The 17087-nt window shown below is 46.9% G+C and overlaps 1 protein-coding gene across 18 annotated transcripts in view; it reads right to left on the bottom strand.

Moving 5' to 3' along the window:
- The window catches only part of LOC110531625 (transcription factor COE3), a 222514-nt gene that overhangs the window by 64145 nt on the left and 141282 nt on the right, over nt 1-17087 (bottom strand). For 12 of the 18 annotated variants that reach the window (XM_090217786.1, XM_090217792.1, XM_090217777.1 and 9 more), the window contains exons 9-10: nt 4936-5069; nt 3239-3365 (exon numbers count right to left, since the gene is read on the bottom strand). In XM_090217786.1, coding sequence (XP_090073912.1) covers nt 3239-3365; nt 4936-5069 — 261 coding nt within the window. The remainder of the gene's footprint in view (nt 1-3238; nt 3366-4935; nt 5070-17087) is intronic. The other 6 variants (XM_090217778.1, XM_090217779.1, XM_090217787.1 and 3 more) reach the window with 1 other exon arrangement.

Here is a 17087-nt window from a genome sequence, read left to right as displayed (position 1 = left end):
CCTTTAGTCTGGTGAGAGTTCCCATTGTAGTCCCCTCTAGTCTGGTGATGTTCCCATTGTAGTCCCCTTTAGTCTGGTGATGTTCCCATTGTAGTCCCCTTTAGTCTGGTGATGTTCCCATTGTAGTTCCCTTTAGTCTGGTGATGTTCCCATTGTAGTCCCCTTTAGTCTGGTGATGTTCCCATTGTAGTCCCCTCTAGTCTGACTAACACTCCCTTCCCGCTCTAAATATGGACCTTTTTAGATGGGTCTGAATTCGCACCATTCGTGTCTTAATGTATATAATATGACTGTACTAGAACTATTCATGTGTTAATACAGTTGAAGTCAGAAGTTCACATACACCTTAGCCAAGTATATTTAAACTCAGTTTTTCACAATTCCTGACATTTAATCCTAGTACAAATTCCCTGTTTTAGGTCAGTTAGGATCACCACTTTATTTTAAGAATGTGAAATGTCAGAATAATAGTAGAGAGAATGATTTATTTCAGCTTTTATTTATTTCATCACATTCCCAGTGGGTCAGACGTTTACATTCACTCAATTAGTATTTGGTAGCATTGCCTTTAAATTGTTTAACTTGGGTCAAATATTTCAGGGAGCCTTACACAAGCTTCCCACAACTTCCCACAACTTCCCACAACTTTGGAAGTATGCTTGGGGTCATTGTCCATTTGGAAGACCCATTTGCGACCAAGCTTTAACTTTCTGACTGATATCTTGAGATGTTGCTCCAATATATCCACATAATTTTCTTACCTAACGATGGCATCTAGTGCACCAGTCCCTCCTGCAGCAAAGCACCCCCATCATGATGCTGCCACCCCTGTGCTTCACAGTTGGGATGGTGTTCTTCAGCTTGCAAGCGTCCCTCTTTTTCCTCCAAACATAACGATGGTCATTATGGCCATTTTGGATTGATTTGCACTTTTCGCACCAAAGTACATTCATCTCTAGGAGACAGAATGCGTCTCTTTCCTGAGCGGTATGATGGCTGCATGGTCCCATGGTGTTTATATTTGCGTACTATTGTTTGTACAGATAAACGTGATACCTTCAGGCATTTGGAAATTGCCTGATTTTCATGATGTCAAGCAAAGAGGCCTTGAAATACATCCACAGGTACACCTCCAATTGACTCAAATTATGTAAATTAGCCTATCAGAAGCTTCTAAAGCCATGACATCATTTTCTGGAATTTTCCAAGCTGTTTAAAGGCACAGTCAGCTTAGTGTATGTAAACTTCTGACCCACTGGAATTGTGATACAGTGAATTATAAGTGAAATAATCTGTCTGTAAACAATTGTTGGAAAAATGACTTGTGTCATGCACAATGTAGATGTCCTAACCGACTTGCCAAAACTATAGTTTGTTAACAAGAAATTTGTAGAGCGGTTGAAAAACGAGTTTTAATGACTCCAACCTTAGTGTATGTAAACTTCCAACTACAACAGCATATTGTATAGACCTCTATATAACTGAAATAGAACCATTCATGTCTTAATGTGTATAATATGACTGAAATAGAACCATTCATGTCTTAATGTATATATGTCTCTCTTCACAGCACTACACTGTTATTTCCTGATCCAGCTGTCTCCTTGGTCTCTGGTCCATTCCTGCAGCGGGGGTTAAATGTTAGGATGCTGCCCATTTTGCACCCTATTCCCTATATAGTGCACTACTTTTAACCAAAGCCCAGAGCCCTAGCTGGTCCTGGATCAGGTTTCAAGGAGTGAGAGTAATCCCTGGTGATTATCTCATCGTTCTTGTCAATTTGGGATCAGACAGAAGCTTCCAGGTCAGACAGACGTTGACCTATTGTCCCTCATCACTCCACTCCTCCACTTCTGTGTCCCGAAAACACACACACACACACACACGCGCACACACACGCGCACGCACGCACGCACACACACACACACGCACGCACGCACGCACGCACACACACACACACACATACACACACACACATACACACACATTCCCTAACTGCTACAGACCATAGATTACCCTTCACCAGCCTCTGGCTCCCAGACAGTCCCAGATTGTGACCCCTACTACTAAACACTATCACACCACACATAAACACAAGCCCACACACGTAGCCAGGACTGAAAGCACACACACACACACATACACACACACATGAAGGCACGCACGTGTACATATACACACACACACTCCCCAAAACCCACACACACACACTCCCCAAAACACACACACACACTACCTCTGCATTGCAACATGTGTCTCTCTGCACAGTTTTTTTTTATTTTCCGTCTTCGGAAAAAGCATGGCCACAGTGAGACATGAGATGAGTCATGTGAGGTGTTGTGATGGTTTGAGATTAACAGGGCTTGGCAGCTGCCTCCCTAGATGGGACAGGGATAGGATTACAGCAGAGAAAGTGAGAGAGAGAGAGTTGTCACCAACCAAGGAGGGCCTACAGCAGCACCTAGATCTTCTGCACAGATTCTGCCAGACCTGGGCCCTGACAGTAAATCTCAGTAAGACCAAAGTTTCAACGTAAAACACCAAATAATGCAAGCAGAACAGAATTAGGCCGATACCCGCAAATGATCAAAATCCAGAAAAGAGCCGTTAAATTCTACAACCACCTAAAAGGAAGCGATTCCCAAACCTTCCATAACAAAGCCATCACCTACAGAGAGATGAGCCTGGAGAAGAGTCCCCTAAGCAAGCTGGTCCTGGGGCTCTGTTCACAAACACAAACACCCCCCCCCCCCCCCCCCACAGAGCCCCAGGACAGCAGCACAATTAGACCCAACAAAATCATGAGAAAACAAAAAGATAACAAAGAGACAGAGAGAGACAGCGAGAGACAGAGAGACAGAGAGACAAAGAGACAGAGAGAGACAGAGAGATAAAGAGACAAAGAGACAGAGAGACAGAGACAGAGAGACAGAGAGACAGAGAGAGACAGAGAGAGACAGAGAGAGACAGAGAGAGACAGAGAGAGACAGCGAGAGAAAGAGAGACAGAGAGACAGAGAGACAGAGAGACAGAGAGACAGAGAGAGAGAGAGAGACAGAGAGACAGAGACAGACAGAGAGAGAGAGAGAGAGAGAGAGAGAGAGAGAGAGAGAGAGAGAGACAGAGAGACAGAGAGACAAAGAGACAAAGAGACAGAGAGACAGAGAGACAGAGAGAGGGGGTGAGGGTTCATAGAAGGAGCAACAAGACACAGTAGTAGCCGGTGTAGTGGTCTTACCAGTGTAGACAAATCGTCCAGGAGCTCCTTTGCAGAACTGCTTGGACTTGTAGGAGAGGGTGACTTCCACGACTCCTGGGATGTGCCTGGGTGGGGTCTGCACTCTGATGGCGTGGGGTGTAATCAGCTGTAGGGAATCAATGGGTGAACCAAACAGAAGTGGTGAATGAACAGCGTGAAGTGCTGGGTGATGCCTGTCTGACTGCGGGGCTCTACTCCGGCTGGTGGAGTGACGCTTGCCAGCTCCAGTCAATTACAGCAATGAGTCTAAATTAGCCTGTCATCTAGCTGGGGTATCAAGGCTGCACACACACACACGCACGCACGCACACACGCACACACACACGCACACACACACACACACACACACACACACACACACACACACACACACACACACACACACACACACACACACACACACACACACACACACACTGCCCTGAAGGAACGGCTCAGCTTTAGGTTTTCTGGGTTGTCTCTTGGTTTTTTTCTTTAGTCAGTAAATGTTCTGGGCGCTGGGTTTTGGGGTTTGGGGTTGTTCTCACAGGAAGGGCCAGAGGGCCGTGGTTCACATCAAAAATGCCTTCATATGTCCCCCTCCCTCACAGTGTTAATTCACTCCTGTTATATCTCAGACCCCCTTAATTGTTCCATTGTTTTTTTGAGAGACCTCACGGTTATCTTTTTTTCCCCGTTCCTGAGAGGTTTCTTGGTTTCAATCGGATTCCCATATTTTCCCGCCTGTTTTCCATGCTCTTCCTGTTCCTGTTCCTGCTCCTGTTTGTCTAGCTTCTGATCTACTCCTGTCATCACTTCACAGCAGCAAAGCTGATAGTAATGGGGAGCTAAAACAGCATTAGCTCGCGTGCTTCAGACTGCTATTAGCTCGCCTGCTTCAGACTGCTATTAGCTCGCCTGCTTCAGACTGCTATTAGCTCGCGTGCTTCAGACTGCTATTAGCTCGCCTGCTTCAGACTGCTATTAGCTCGCCTGCTTCAGACTGCTATTAGCTCGCCTGCTTCAGACTGCTATTAGCTCGCGTGCTTCAGACTGCTATTAGCTCGCCTGCTTCAGACTGCTATTAGCTCGCCTGCTTCAGACTGCTATTAGCTCGCCTGCTTCAGACTGCTATTAGCTCGCCTGCTTCAGACTGCTATTAGCTCGCCTGCTTCAGACTGCTATTAGCTCGCGTGCTTCAGACTGCTATTAGCTCGCCTGCTTCAGACTGCTATTAGCTCGCGTGCTTCAGACTGCTATTAGCTCGCCTGCTTCAGACTGCTATTAGCTCGCCTGCTTCAGACTGCTATTAGCTCGCCTGCTTCAGACTGCTATTAGCTCGCGTGCTTCAGACTGCTATTAGCTCGCCTGCTTCAGACTGCTATTAGCTCGCCTGCTTCAGACTGCTATTAGCTCGCCTGCTTCAGACTGCTATTAGCTCACGTGCTTCAGACTGCTTGATCAGCTATACAGGGTGCAAACAGTATAAGAAAAAGCTGTGTAAAGTGTCAGATTCCATTAACACAAACTGCTGTGTGGTACATGCTAACATTTATCCCCCCCCCCCCACCTACACACAATTCAAATCTATGTTGTGTTTTTTTCTATGCTAATTGCTCTGAAATACAACAGTGATTGTGACGTATACATGAGAACACCGAGTCTGGAAATAAAGGCACATGTCAAAGGCTTCTTACCTCACTCCACACAAGCATCGTCCCGAACACGACTTGGAGACCGTCAAAGAAGTTATCTCCTATGATGATGACTGTGGCTCCTCCCGTGGTCCATCCTTCACTAGGGCTGATGGCTTTGATGCAGGGGGTAGCTGCTTGTAACAGACAGAACAACAGAGAGAATTTAGGACCTTCCCATCCGCTAGACCACTAACCAACTAGCTTGAATATTAAAACAGAACACCGGGCACTGAAGAGCCAGATCCCCTACGTCAGACCGAGCAGCGGTACTCATGTGGTAGCCTAGTGGTTAGAGCGTTGGACTAATAACCGGAAGGATGCAAGTTCAAATCCCTGAGCTGGTACAAAGGTACAAATCTGTCGTTCTGCCCCTGAACAGGCAGTTAACCCACTAGGCTGTCATTGAAAATAAGACTTGCCTAGTTAAATAAAGGTAAACAATAATAATAATAAAAAAAGACAAAACTAATTGACTGGTTTTACAAGGCAAAAAGGCAGACAAAAACTATTGGTTTGTTCTAGCTACAGAAATCCAGAGGGGGAAAAATGGCTTTGTGTAGCAAACGGTGTGTCAGGGAAAATATGGCTGTTACTAGGGGCTGTTACTAGGGCTGTTACTAGGGCTGTTACTAGGGGCTGTTACTAGGGGCTGTTACTAGGGGCTGTTACTAGGGGCTGTTACTTGGGCTGTTACTAGGGGCTGTTACTAGGGGCTGTTACTAGGGCTGTGGCGGTCATGACATTTCTGTCAGCCGGTTATTGTCACGTTAACTAACATAACCACGTTTAGCATCTCCAGGCCTCCAGCGTTCGAGTCGAATACGCCTCTGGAACATGTAGCACTATCAGGTCACATGTTTTACAACACCTACTCATTCAAGGGTTTTTCGTTATTTTTTTACGACTTTCTACTTTGTAGAAATATTTGTGAAGACATCAAAACTATGAAATAACACATACGGAATCATGTGGTAACCCAAATAAAAGTGTTAAACGAATCAAAATCTATTGTATATTTTAGATTTTTCAAATAGCCACCCTTTTGCCTCGATGACAGCTTTGCACACGCTTGGCATTCTCTTAACCAGCTTCACCTGGAATGCTTTTCCAACAGTCTTGAAGGAGTTCCCACATATGCTGAGCACTTGTTGGCTGCTTTTCCTTCACTCTGCAGTCCGACTAATTCCAAACCATCTCAAGTTGGTTGAGGATGGGGGCTTGTGGAGGCCAGGTCATCTGATGCAGCCCTCCATCACTCTCCTTCTTGGTCAAATAGCCCTTACATAGTCTGGAGGTGTGTTGGGTCATTATCCTGTTGAAAAACAAATGATAGTCCCACTAAGCCCAAACCAGATGGGATGGCGTATCGCTGCAGCATGCTGTGGTAGCCATGCTGGTTAAGTGTGCCTTGAATTCTAAATAAATCACAGACAGTGTCACAGACAGTGTCACCCCCACACCATAACACCTCCTCCTCCATGCTTTACGGTGGAAAATACACATGTGGAGATCATCCGTTCACCCACACCGTGTCTCACAAAGACACAGCGGTTGGAACCAAAAATCTCCAATTTGGACTCCAGACCAAAGGACAACTTTTGACCAGTCTAATGTCCATTGCTTGTGTTTCTTGGCCCAATCAAGTCTCTTCTTATTATTGGTGTCGTTTAGTAGTGGTTTCTTTGTAGCAATTTACACAGTCTCCTCTGAACAACTGATGTTGAGATGTGTCTGTTACATGAACTCTGTGAAGTGTTTTAGTTGGGCTGCAATTTCTGAGGCTGGTAACTCTAATGAACTTATCCTTTGCAGCAGAGGTCACTATGGGTCTTCATTTCTGGGGCGGTCCTCGTGAGAGCCAGTTAACTCTAATGAACTTATCCTTTGCAGCAGAGGTAACTCTGGGTCTTCCTTTCCTGTGGCGGTCCTCATGAGAGCCAGTTAACTCTAATGAACTTATCCTTTGCAGCAGAGGTAACTCTGGGTCTTCCTTTCCTGTGGCGGTCCTCATGAGAGCCAGTTAACTCTAATGAACTTATCCTTTGCAGCAGAGGTAAACCTGGTTCTTCATTTCCTGTGGCGGTCCTCGTGAGAGCCAGTTAACTCTAATGAACTTATCCTTTGCAGCAGAGGTAAACCTGGGTCTTCATTTCCTGTGGCGGTCCTCGTGAGAGCCAGTTAACTCTAATGAACTTATCCTTTGCAGCAGAGGTAAACCTGGGTCTTCATTTCCTGTGGCGGTCCTCGTGAGAGCCAGTTAACTCTAATGAACTTATCCTTTGCAGCAGAGGTCACTCTGGGTCTTTCTTTCCTGTGGCGGTCCTCATGAGAGACAGGTCACTCTGGGTCTTCATTTCTGGGGCGGTCCTCGTGAGAGCCAGGTCACTCTGGGTCTTCATTTCTGGGGCGGTCCTCGTGAGAGCCAGGTCACTCTGGGTCTTCATTTCTGGGGCGGTCCTCATGAGAGACAGGTCACTCTGGGTCTTCCTTTCCTGTGGCGGTCCTCGTGAGAGACAGTTTCATAATAGCGTTCGATGGGTTTTGCAACTACACATGAAGAAACTTTGGGGCGGTCCTCGTGAGAGCCAGGTCACTCTGGGTCTTCATTTCTGGGGCGGTCCTCATGAGAGACAGGTCACTCTGGGTCTTCCTTTCCTGTGGCGGTCCTCGTGAGAGACAGTTTCATAATAGCGTTCGATGGGTTTTGCAACTACACATGAAGAAACTTTGAAAGTTCTTGAAATGTTCTGTATTGACTGACTTTTGTATTTGAATTCATTATGGATCCCCATTAGCTGGGGCCAAGACAGCAGCTACTCTTCCTGGGGTTTATTATGGATCCCCATTAGCTGGGTCCAAGACAGCAGCTACTCTTCCTGTGGTTTATTATGGATCCCCATTAGCTGGGGCCAAGACAGCAGCTACTCTTCCTGGGGTTTATTATGGATCCCCATTAGCTGGGGCCAAGACAGCAGCTACTCTTCCTGGGGTTTATTATGGATCCCCATTAGCTGGGGCCAAGACAGCAGCTACTCTTCCTGGGGTTTATTATGGATCCCCATTAGTTCCTGCCAAGACAGCAGCTACTCTTCCTGGGGTTTATTATGGATCCCCATTAGCTGGGGCCAAGACAGCAGCTACTCTTCCTGGGGTTTATTATGGATCCCCATTAGTTCCTGCCAAGGCAGCAGCTACTCTTCCTGGGGTTTATTATGGATCTCCATTAGTTCCTGCCAAGGCAGCAGCTACTCTTCCTGGGGTTTATTATGGATCCCCATTAGTTCCTGTCAAGGCAGCAGCTACTCTTCCTGGGGTTTATTATGGATCCCCATTAGTTCCTGCCAAGGCAGCAGCTACTCTTCCTGGGGTTTATTATGGATCCCCATTAGTTCCTGTCAAGACAGCAGCTACTCTTCCTGGGGATTATTATGGATCCCCATTAGTTCCTGCCAAGGCAGCAGCTACTCTTCCTGGGGTTTATTATGGATCCCCATTAGTTCCTGCCATGGCAGCAGATACTCTTCATGGGGTTTATTATGGATCCCCATTAGTTCCTGCCAAGGCAGCAGCTACTCTTCCTGGGGTTTATTATGGATCTCCATTAGTTCCTGCCAAGGCAGCAGCTACTCTTCCTGGGGTTTATTATGGATCCCCATTAGTTCATGTCAAGGCAGCAGCTACTCTTCCTGGGGTTTATTATGGATCCCCATTAGTTCCTGCCAAGGCAGCAGCTACTCTTCCTGGGGTTTATTATGGATCCTCATTAGTTCCTGCCAAGGCAGCAGCTACTCTTCCTGGGGTTTATTATGGATCCCCATTAGTTCCCGCCAAGACAGCAGCTACTCTTCCTGGGGTTTATTATGGATCCCCATTAGTTCCTGCCAAGGCAGCAGCTACTCTTCCTGGGGTTTATTATGGATCCCCATTAGTTCCCGCCAAGACAGCAGCTACTCTTCCTGGGGTTTATTATGGATCCCCATTAGTTCCTGTCAAGACAGCAGCTACTCTTCCTGGGGATTATTATGGATCCCCATTAGTTCCTGTCAAGGCAGCAGCTACTCTTCCTGGGGTTTATTATGGATCCCCATTAGTTCCTGCCATGGCAGCAGATACTCTTCATGGGGTTTATTATGGATCCCCATTAGTTCCTGCCAAGGCAGCAGCTACTCTTCCTGGGGTTTATTATGGATCTCCATTAGTTCCTGCCAAGGCAGCAGCTACTCTTCCTGGGGTTTATTATGGATCCCCATTAGTTCATGTCAAGGCAGCAGCTACTCTTCCTGGGGTTTATTATGGATCCCCATTAGTTCCTGCCAAGGCAGCAGCTACTCTTCCTGGGGTTTATTATGGATCCTCATTAGTTCCTGCCAAGGCAGCAGCTACTCTTCCTGGGGTTTATTATGGATCCCCATTAGTTCCCGCCAAGACAGCAGCTACTCTTCCTGGGGTTTATTATGGATCCCCATTAGTTCCTGCCAAGGCAGCAGCTACTCTTCCTGGGGTTTATTATGGATCCCCATTAGTTCCCGCCAAGACAGCAGCTACTCTTCCTGGGGTTTATTATGGATCCCCATTAGTTCATGTCAAGGCAGCAGCTACTCTTCCTGGGGCTTATTATGGATCCCCATTAGTTCCTGCCAAGGCAGCAGCTACTCTTCCTGGGGTTTATTATGGATCCCCATTAGCTGCTGCCAAGACAGCAGCTACTCTTCCTGGGGATTATTATGGATCCCCATTAGTTCCTGCCAAGGCTGCAGCTACTCTTCCTGGGGTTTATTATGGATCCCCATTAGTTCCTGCCAAGACAGCAGCTACTCTTCCTGGGGTCCAGCGAAATTAAAGCAGTTTATACCATTTAAAAAACATCACAATACATTCACAGACCGTGTGCCCTCAGGCCCCTACTCCACCAGATATATACAGTACAAAATCCATGTGTACATATGTGTGTAGTGCGTATGCTATTGTGTGTGTGTGTGTGTGTGTGTGTGTGTGTGTGTGTGTGTGTGTGTGTGTGTGTGTGTGTGTGTGTGTGTGTGTGTGTGTGTGTGTGTGTGTGTGTGTGTGTGTGTGTGTGTGTGTGGTGCTTCACAGTCCCCGCTGTTCCATAAGGTTTTTTTGTCTGTTTTTTAAATCTAATTGTACAGCTGAATCAGTTACCTGATGTGGAATAGAGTACCATGTAGTCATGGCTCTATGTAGTACTGTGCACCTCCCATAGTCTGTTCTGGACTTGGGGACTGTGAATAAACCTCTTGTGGCATGTCTTGTGGGGTATGCATGGGTGTCCGAGCTGTGTGCCAGTAGTTCAAACAGACAGCTCGGTGCATTCAACATGTCAATACCTCTCATAAATACAAGTAGTGATGAAGTCAATCTCTCCTCCACTTTGAGCCATGAGAGATTGACAAGAATATTATTAATGCTAGCTCTCTGTGTACATCCAAGGGCCAGCTGAGCTGCCCTGTTCTGAGCCAATTGCAATTTTCCTAAGTCCTTTTTTGTGGCACCTGACCAAACGACTGAACAGTAGTCAAGGTGCGACAAGGTCCCCCCCCCCCCCCCTTGTTACAACACAACTGATTGGCTGAAACACATTAAGAAGGAAAGAAATTCCACAAATTAACTTTTAAGAAGGCACACCTGTTAATTGCAATGCATTCCAGGTGACTATCTAATAAAGCTGGTTGAGAGAATGCCATGAGTTTGCAAAGCTGTCATCAAGGCAAAGGGTGGCTATTTGAAGAATTTCGATGATAAAATCTATTTTGATTTGTTTAACACTTTTTTGGTTACTACATGATTCCATATGTGTTATTTCAGCGTTGATGTCTTCACTATTATTCTACAATGTAGAAAATAGTTTTAAAAATAAATACAAATACATTTTTAAAAAAAACTTGAATCTAGTAGGTGTTCTAAAACTTTTGACTGGTAGTTAATATTTAAAAAATATCAGAAGTGCTAGCAAGCTCCGGACCACCAGTAGCCATCACTGAGGCAAACAGTCAGGCACAGAGTTCTCTCTCTCTTTTATCACACCTTCTTCAACACCCAGACTTCCTCTGGCCCCTGCTTCGATGAGCATTCTGGAATGCAGATTCTGCGACAAAGAGACTAGATACCTAAAGATGTACACTCTGTCTGTTTATTTGACGCTCCTCATTTCTCCTGCTCTATTTCCTGTTGCTAAACGGTCAGTGGGAGGGAGGTGACTAACAGTAATGGATTTCCTCCCCCACTCTCACTCCTCCACCCTCTACATTAACTGCTCCTTCATTTTAAAGGTTTATTTATTTATTTAATCTGTCCATCTCTCTTATTGTTGTTGACCGGGGATAGAAGGAGAGACAATGGAAAGGTGCTTGGAACTGTAAAGCCACAAAGCCTTGTAAATAATTCACAAAAGGATGTTTTTGTCATCTGTAGTACCTTTTAGTGTAATTGGGGTAGTTGTACCTAAGGTGTCTGTTGTTTATACCAGCTATCATCCTGTACCACTGTAACATCGTTGTTATAGCTAAGGTGTCTGAGTTTATAATAGCTTTCATCCTGTACCACTGTAACATCGTTGTTATAGCTAAGATGTCTGAGTTTATAATAGCTATCATCCTGTACCACTGTAACATCGTTGTTATAACTAAGATGTCTGAGTTTATAATAGCTATCATCCTGTACCACTGTAACATCGTTGTTATAGCTAAGATGTCTGAGTTTATACCCGCTTTCATCCTGTACCACTGTAGCATCGTTGTTATAGCTAAGGTGTCTGAGTTTATAATAGCTATCACCCTGTACCACTGTAACATCGTTGTTATAGCTAAGATGTCTGAGTTTATACCCGCTTTCATCCTGTACCACTGTAACATCGTTGTTATAGCTAAGATGTCTGAGTTTATACCCGCTTTCATCCTGTACCACTGTAACATCGTTGTTATAGCTAAGGTGTCTGAGTTTATAATAGCTATCATCCTGTACCACTGTAACATCGTTGTTATAGCTAAGATGTCTGAGTTTATACCCGCTTTCATCCTGTACCACTGTAACATCGTTGTTATAACTAAGATGTCTGAGTTTATAATAGCTACCACAGTAACACCAATCTTTCAATCATTGCAATTCAGTTTATATAAAAACAGCACAAAAACTAATGTATGTTAAAAACAAATATGTGGATTTAAATAAATATATCTGTTATTAATAAAAATATAAATGATAAAATACTGATAAAATAACAATGGGTTATAATTATAAGGCGTACATATGATCAATAATGAGACGATATAATCATCGCCATCATGCATTGATTTCCCCCTCTCTTTCCCTCAGCTAGCTCTCTGCCAGCCAGCCAGGTTAATCACCATTAGGTATTGTTGTGTTCTACACTCCAGACAAGGCCCCAGTCTTTGTTTGCTTTAATGTTGGACCAGCCGAGGTTGTATTTGCTCATTCCACGAGCATCTCCCTGTGTAGCAGAGGGGCCATGAGCCCACAGCACACACACACACACACACCGCCACGGGAGGGAGGGAGGGAGGGAGGGAGGGAGGGAGGGAGGGAGGGAGGGAGGGAGGGAGGGAGGGAGATAGAGATGGTGGGAAGGAGGGCGGAGGGGGGAGGGAGGGAGGCGAGGGAGGCATAGAGAGAGAGAGAGAGAGAGAGAGAGAGAGAGAGAGAGAGAGAGAGAGAGAGAGAGAGAGAGAGAGAGAGAGAGAGAGAGAGAGGGAGGGAGGGAGGGAGGGAGGGAGGGAGGGAGGGAGGGAGGGCTGCCCTTAACTGGCACTGTTGACTCCATGCTAATAAGTTCATACAAATTTTCATTTCTAAGGCTTGCGAGTGACATTTGCTTTTCTTAATTGCAGGCAGGAGCGTTTGAAAAAGCATCAACTCTCTAAAGACAGACAAGACTCCTCAAAGGGACTGACCTTCATCAGCGAAGCCAATTATAGCAAATAATTCACCAAAAATTACAGTAAACAAATTTACTGTCTGTAGGTGAGAGGGAGGGAGGGAAGGAGGGGTGGACGGACGGACGGACAGAAGGAAGGAAGGGTAGGTTGTGGTGGGGGGTTGTTGGGGGGCTGAAGGGAGGCAGGTGGGGGGGTTACGGAGAAGAGGCTGGGTGGGGATGGGGGTGGGGGGTGGACTGGGCAGAGCAGAGGCACAAGAGGAGCTGGCTGGCAGCTGGGGCTTCAGACAGCCACACACACACACACACCGACTCGAATTTCGCAATGCTTCCCCCGTTGGCGCCTAGCGTGGAGACGGGAGAGACGGGGGCCGAGGCTGGGGGGGCCGGGGTTGCTCTAAACCGAGCCGTGCATGAGCCACCTCCATTCTGCCCGTGATTAGCATACATTTTCAATGCACATATAGAAGGGGGGGACATGTGTTCAATGGGGAGCATGGCGAACCAAATTACACAGACAGCGTTAGCCATCTAATGATATACGTGCACAATGCCCTCAAGCAGATGATGGAAATTGGAGAGAGCAGACGTACGCAGTCAGCCAGCGAGAGAGAGACGGACGGGCTGGAACAGGACCAGTCTGGTGAAGGATGTTCTGAATCCAAGTTCACCCAACATACAGGAGTACCAGGCTAGGTAGGCTGTTCTGATGCCAAGTTCACCCAACATACAGGGATACCAGGCTAGGTAGGCTGTTCTGATGCCAAGTTCACCCAACATACAGGGATACCAGGCTAGGTAGGCTGTTCTGGAGCCAAGTCCACCCAACATACAGGAGTACCAGGCTAGTTAGGCTGTTCTGGAGCCAAGTCCACCCAACATACAGGAGTACCAGGCTAGGTAGGCTGTTCTGGAGCCAAGTCCACCCAACATACAGGAGTACCAGGCTAGTTAGGCTGTTCTGGAGCCAAGTCCACCCAACATACAGGAATAACAGGCTAGGTAGGCTGTTCTGATGCCAAGTTCACCCAACATACAGGAGTACCAGGCTAGGTAGGCTGTTCTGGAGCCAAGATCACCCAACATACAGGGATACCAGGCTAGGTAGGCTGTTCTGATGCCAAGATCACCCAACTTACAGGGATACCAGGCTAGGTAGGCTGCTCTGATGCCAAGTTCACCCAAAATACAGAAATACCAGGCTAGGTAGGCTGTTCTGATGCCAAGTTCACCCAACATACAGGGATACCAGGCTAGGTAGGCTGTTCTGGAGCCAAGATCACCCAACACACAGGAGTACCAGGCTAGGTACAACTTATTCTAAGTAGTCGGATTGTTTTTTTAATTTTGTAAATATTATTTAAAAATCATAAAGGACCTATATTTAGTATATAATATATTAAACAATATTCATCAAATGTTTTCCTCTACATTTTTATGTCAGTTATGGGATAATTTATTGTATTGTTCACTAGCTAACGACTAACTAACGACTAGCTAACGACTAGTTAACGACTAATTAACGACTAGCTAACGACAAGCTAACGACTAATTAACGACTAGCTAACGTCTAGCTAACGACTAGCTAACCTCTAGCTAACCTCTAGCTAACGACTAACTAACGACTAGCTAACGACAAGCTAACGACTAATTAACGACTAGCTAACGACTAACTAACGACTAGCTAACGACTAGCTAACGACTAACTAACGACTAGCTAACGACTAGTTAACGACTAACTAATGACTAGCTAACGTCTAGCTAACGACTAGCTAACGTCTAGCTAACGACTAGCTAACCTCTAGCTAACCTCTAGCTAACGTCTAGCTAACGTCTAGCTAACGACTAGCTAACGACTAACACATCACTTCCTCCCTGCTTGCCAGCTCTCTTCTGATTTTTCTCCTAACGCCAAGTCTTCTGGAAGCGGTTCGGCGCCTGCATGTGTCTAATCTCAACATCAATTGTCACACTCCAACGAATCTCTGGCTTTGATGTGCTGCAAGTGGACAGTCAACAAGGAGCCAAGAGAGGAAGAGAGAGAGCGGAGAGAAATATTTGGTACTGACTACCAACTACCCACAACCTACCAGGCCTCCCGGCTCACCTCCCCACCTCCCCACTGTGTCTGGTGTTGACTACCCACAACCTACCAGGCCTCCCAGCTCACCTCTCCACGTCCCCCTGTGTCTGGTGTTGACTACCCACAACCTGCCAGGCCTCCTGGCTCACCTCCCCACGTCCACCTGTGTCTGGTGCTGACTACCCACAACCTACCAGGCCTCCCAGCTCACCTCCCCACCTCCCCACTGTGTCTGGTGTTGACTACCCACAACCTACAAGGCCTCCTGGCTCACATCCCCACGCCCCCCCTATGTCTGGTGCTGACTACCCACAACCTACCAGGCCTCCCAGCTCACCTCCCCACGCCCCCTTGTGTCTGGAGTTGACTACCCACAACCTACCAGGCCTCCCGGCTCACCTCACCACTGTGTCTGGTGTTGACTACCCACAACCTACCAGGCCTCCCAGCTCACCTCCCCACGTCCCCCTGTGTCTGGTGCTGACTACCCACAACCTACCCGGCCTCCCAGCTCACCTCCCCACATCCCCCTGTGTCTGGTGCTGACTACCCACAACCTACCAGGCCTCCCGGCTCACCTCACCACTGTGTCTGGTGCTGACTACCCACAACCTACCAGGCCTCCCAGCTCACCTCCCCACCTCCCCACTGTGTCTGGTGCTGACTACCCACAACCTACCAGGCCTCCCAGCTCACCTCCCCACCTCCCCACTGTGTCTGGTGCTGACTACCCACAACCTACCAGGCCTCCCAGCTCACCTCCCCACCTCCCCACTGTGTCTGGTGTTGACTACCCACAACCTACCAGGCCTCCCGGCTCACCTCCCCACGTCCCCCTGTGTTTGGTTTACTGAACAAAGGCGTTGGGTTCGTACTTCTCTCTCTGCGTTCAGCTCCTGCCTCTCACCTCCCCACGTCCCCCTGTGTTTGGTTTACTGAACAGAGGCGTTTGGGTTCGTACTTCTCTCTCTGCGTTCAGCTCCAGCCTCTCAGTGTGAAGCTCTAATCAGCACTCCTCTCTCCAAGGCAACATGGAGAGTTAGCGTACATCCCAAACGGCACTATGTAGCGCCCTACTTTTGACCAGGGCCAATGGGGTAGTAGTAGTGCCCTTCATATGAAAATAGGGTGTCATTTTGGGACACAGACTTAGTCACCTTCCTCCTCATCCCTCCAGTATTGAGACACACCAACAGGTCTCATCTTGCCTGCTGTGCTGTACGTACTGAGGACTTCCTTTGTTCTGCCTGCTAAAAATGTCTTGTAATTGTGCCGGTGGTCTCCAGATGGCAGGTTGATACTGCTGCTGATGGGATTATACCTTTTTTTACCTCTCCTAGGGCCATCTGCTCCTCTTTACTGGCTAAAGCCTTGCAGCCTGGATCCGTTTGTCTTTATTGCATCAACCTAACAGCGTTACAGCCACTTGGCATGCAAATCAGATCCACGCTGCAGGGCCTCGAGGAGAGAGCCGGGGTCGCTGAGTACGACACACACACACATACACACACGGTAGAGCGTAGACACAGACGAGGGTCGCTGAGTCGCTCTTTACACACCCCTTACTGACGACTACAGGCTCTTTTATGAACTGAGGAACACGTGGAGGTGAGAGAGTAAGGGAGGGGGGCAGGGGGGGGAATTACTATACCATCAACTGGAATACATTATATCCAGCTGGTGTTTGAAACTTAGATAATAGGTTGTATTAGGGAGACAGAATTGCAGATAAACAGAGTTTATAGGTATTCCTGTACAGACTTTGTAGCCAATCTACAGCATAGTTAACATGGACTATACATTAGGACTGTCTGTCTGTCTGTCTGTCTGTCTGTCTGTCTGTCTGTCTGTCTGTCTGTCTGTCTGTCTGTCTCTCTAAAATGGGTAGACAATAAAATATCAGTAATCTGAGATTTGACTGTGATATGAGACTGCGTTTCAAATATTAGATACAGTATGTTTCGTCATGAAATGTTCCATTCTACCCAGCCACGTCTGCCCTCTAACACAATCCACACACACTTCATAGATCTGTGTGGTCTTCACTTAATAACGGGAAGGTGGAGGAGATACACTCCAGATCAGGAGACGGATCATCTGAAAACCACCAGTACAGATCTAGATTCATAAGGACAGGATCTCTGCTGCACACTGGGCTTT

This window comes from Oncorhynchus mykiss, chromosome 23, assembly GCF_057628025.1.
Source record: "Oncorhynchus mykiss isolate SJ-2025 chromosome 23, ASM5762802v1, whole genome shotgun sequence".
NCBI lineage: Eukaryota > Metazoa > Chordata > Actinopteri > Salmoniformes > Salmonidae > Oncorhynchus > Oncorhynchus mykiss.
Note: the sequence above shows the minus strand (reverse complement) of the source record. Positions and strands in the feature narration are given on the sequence as shown.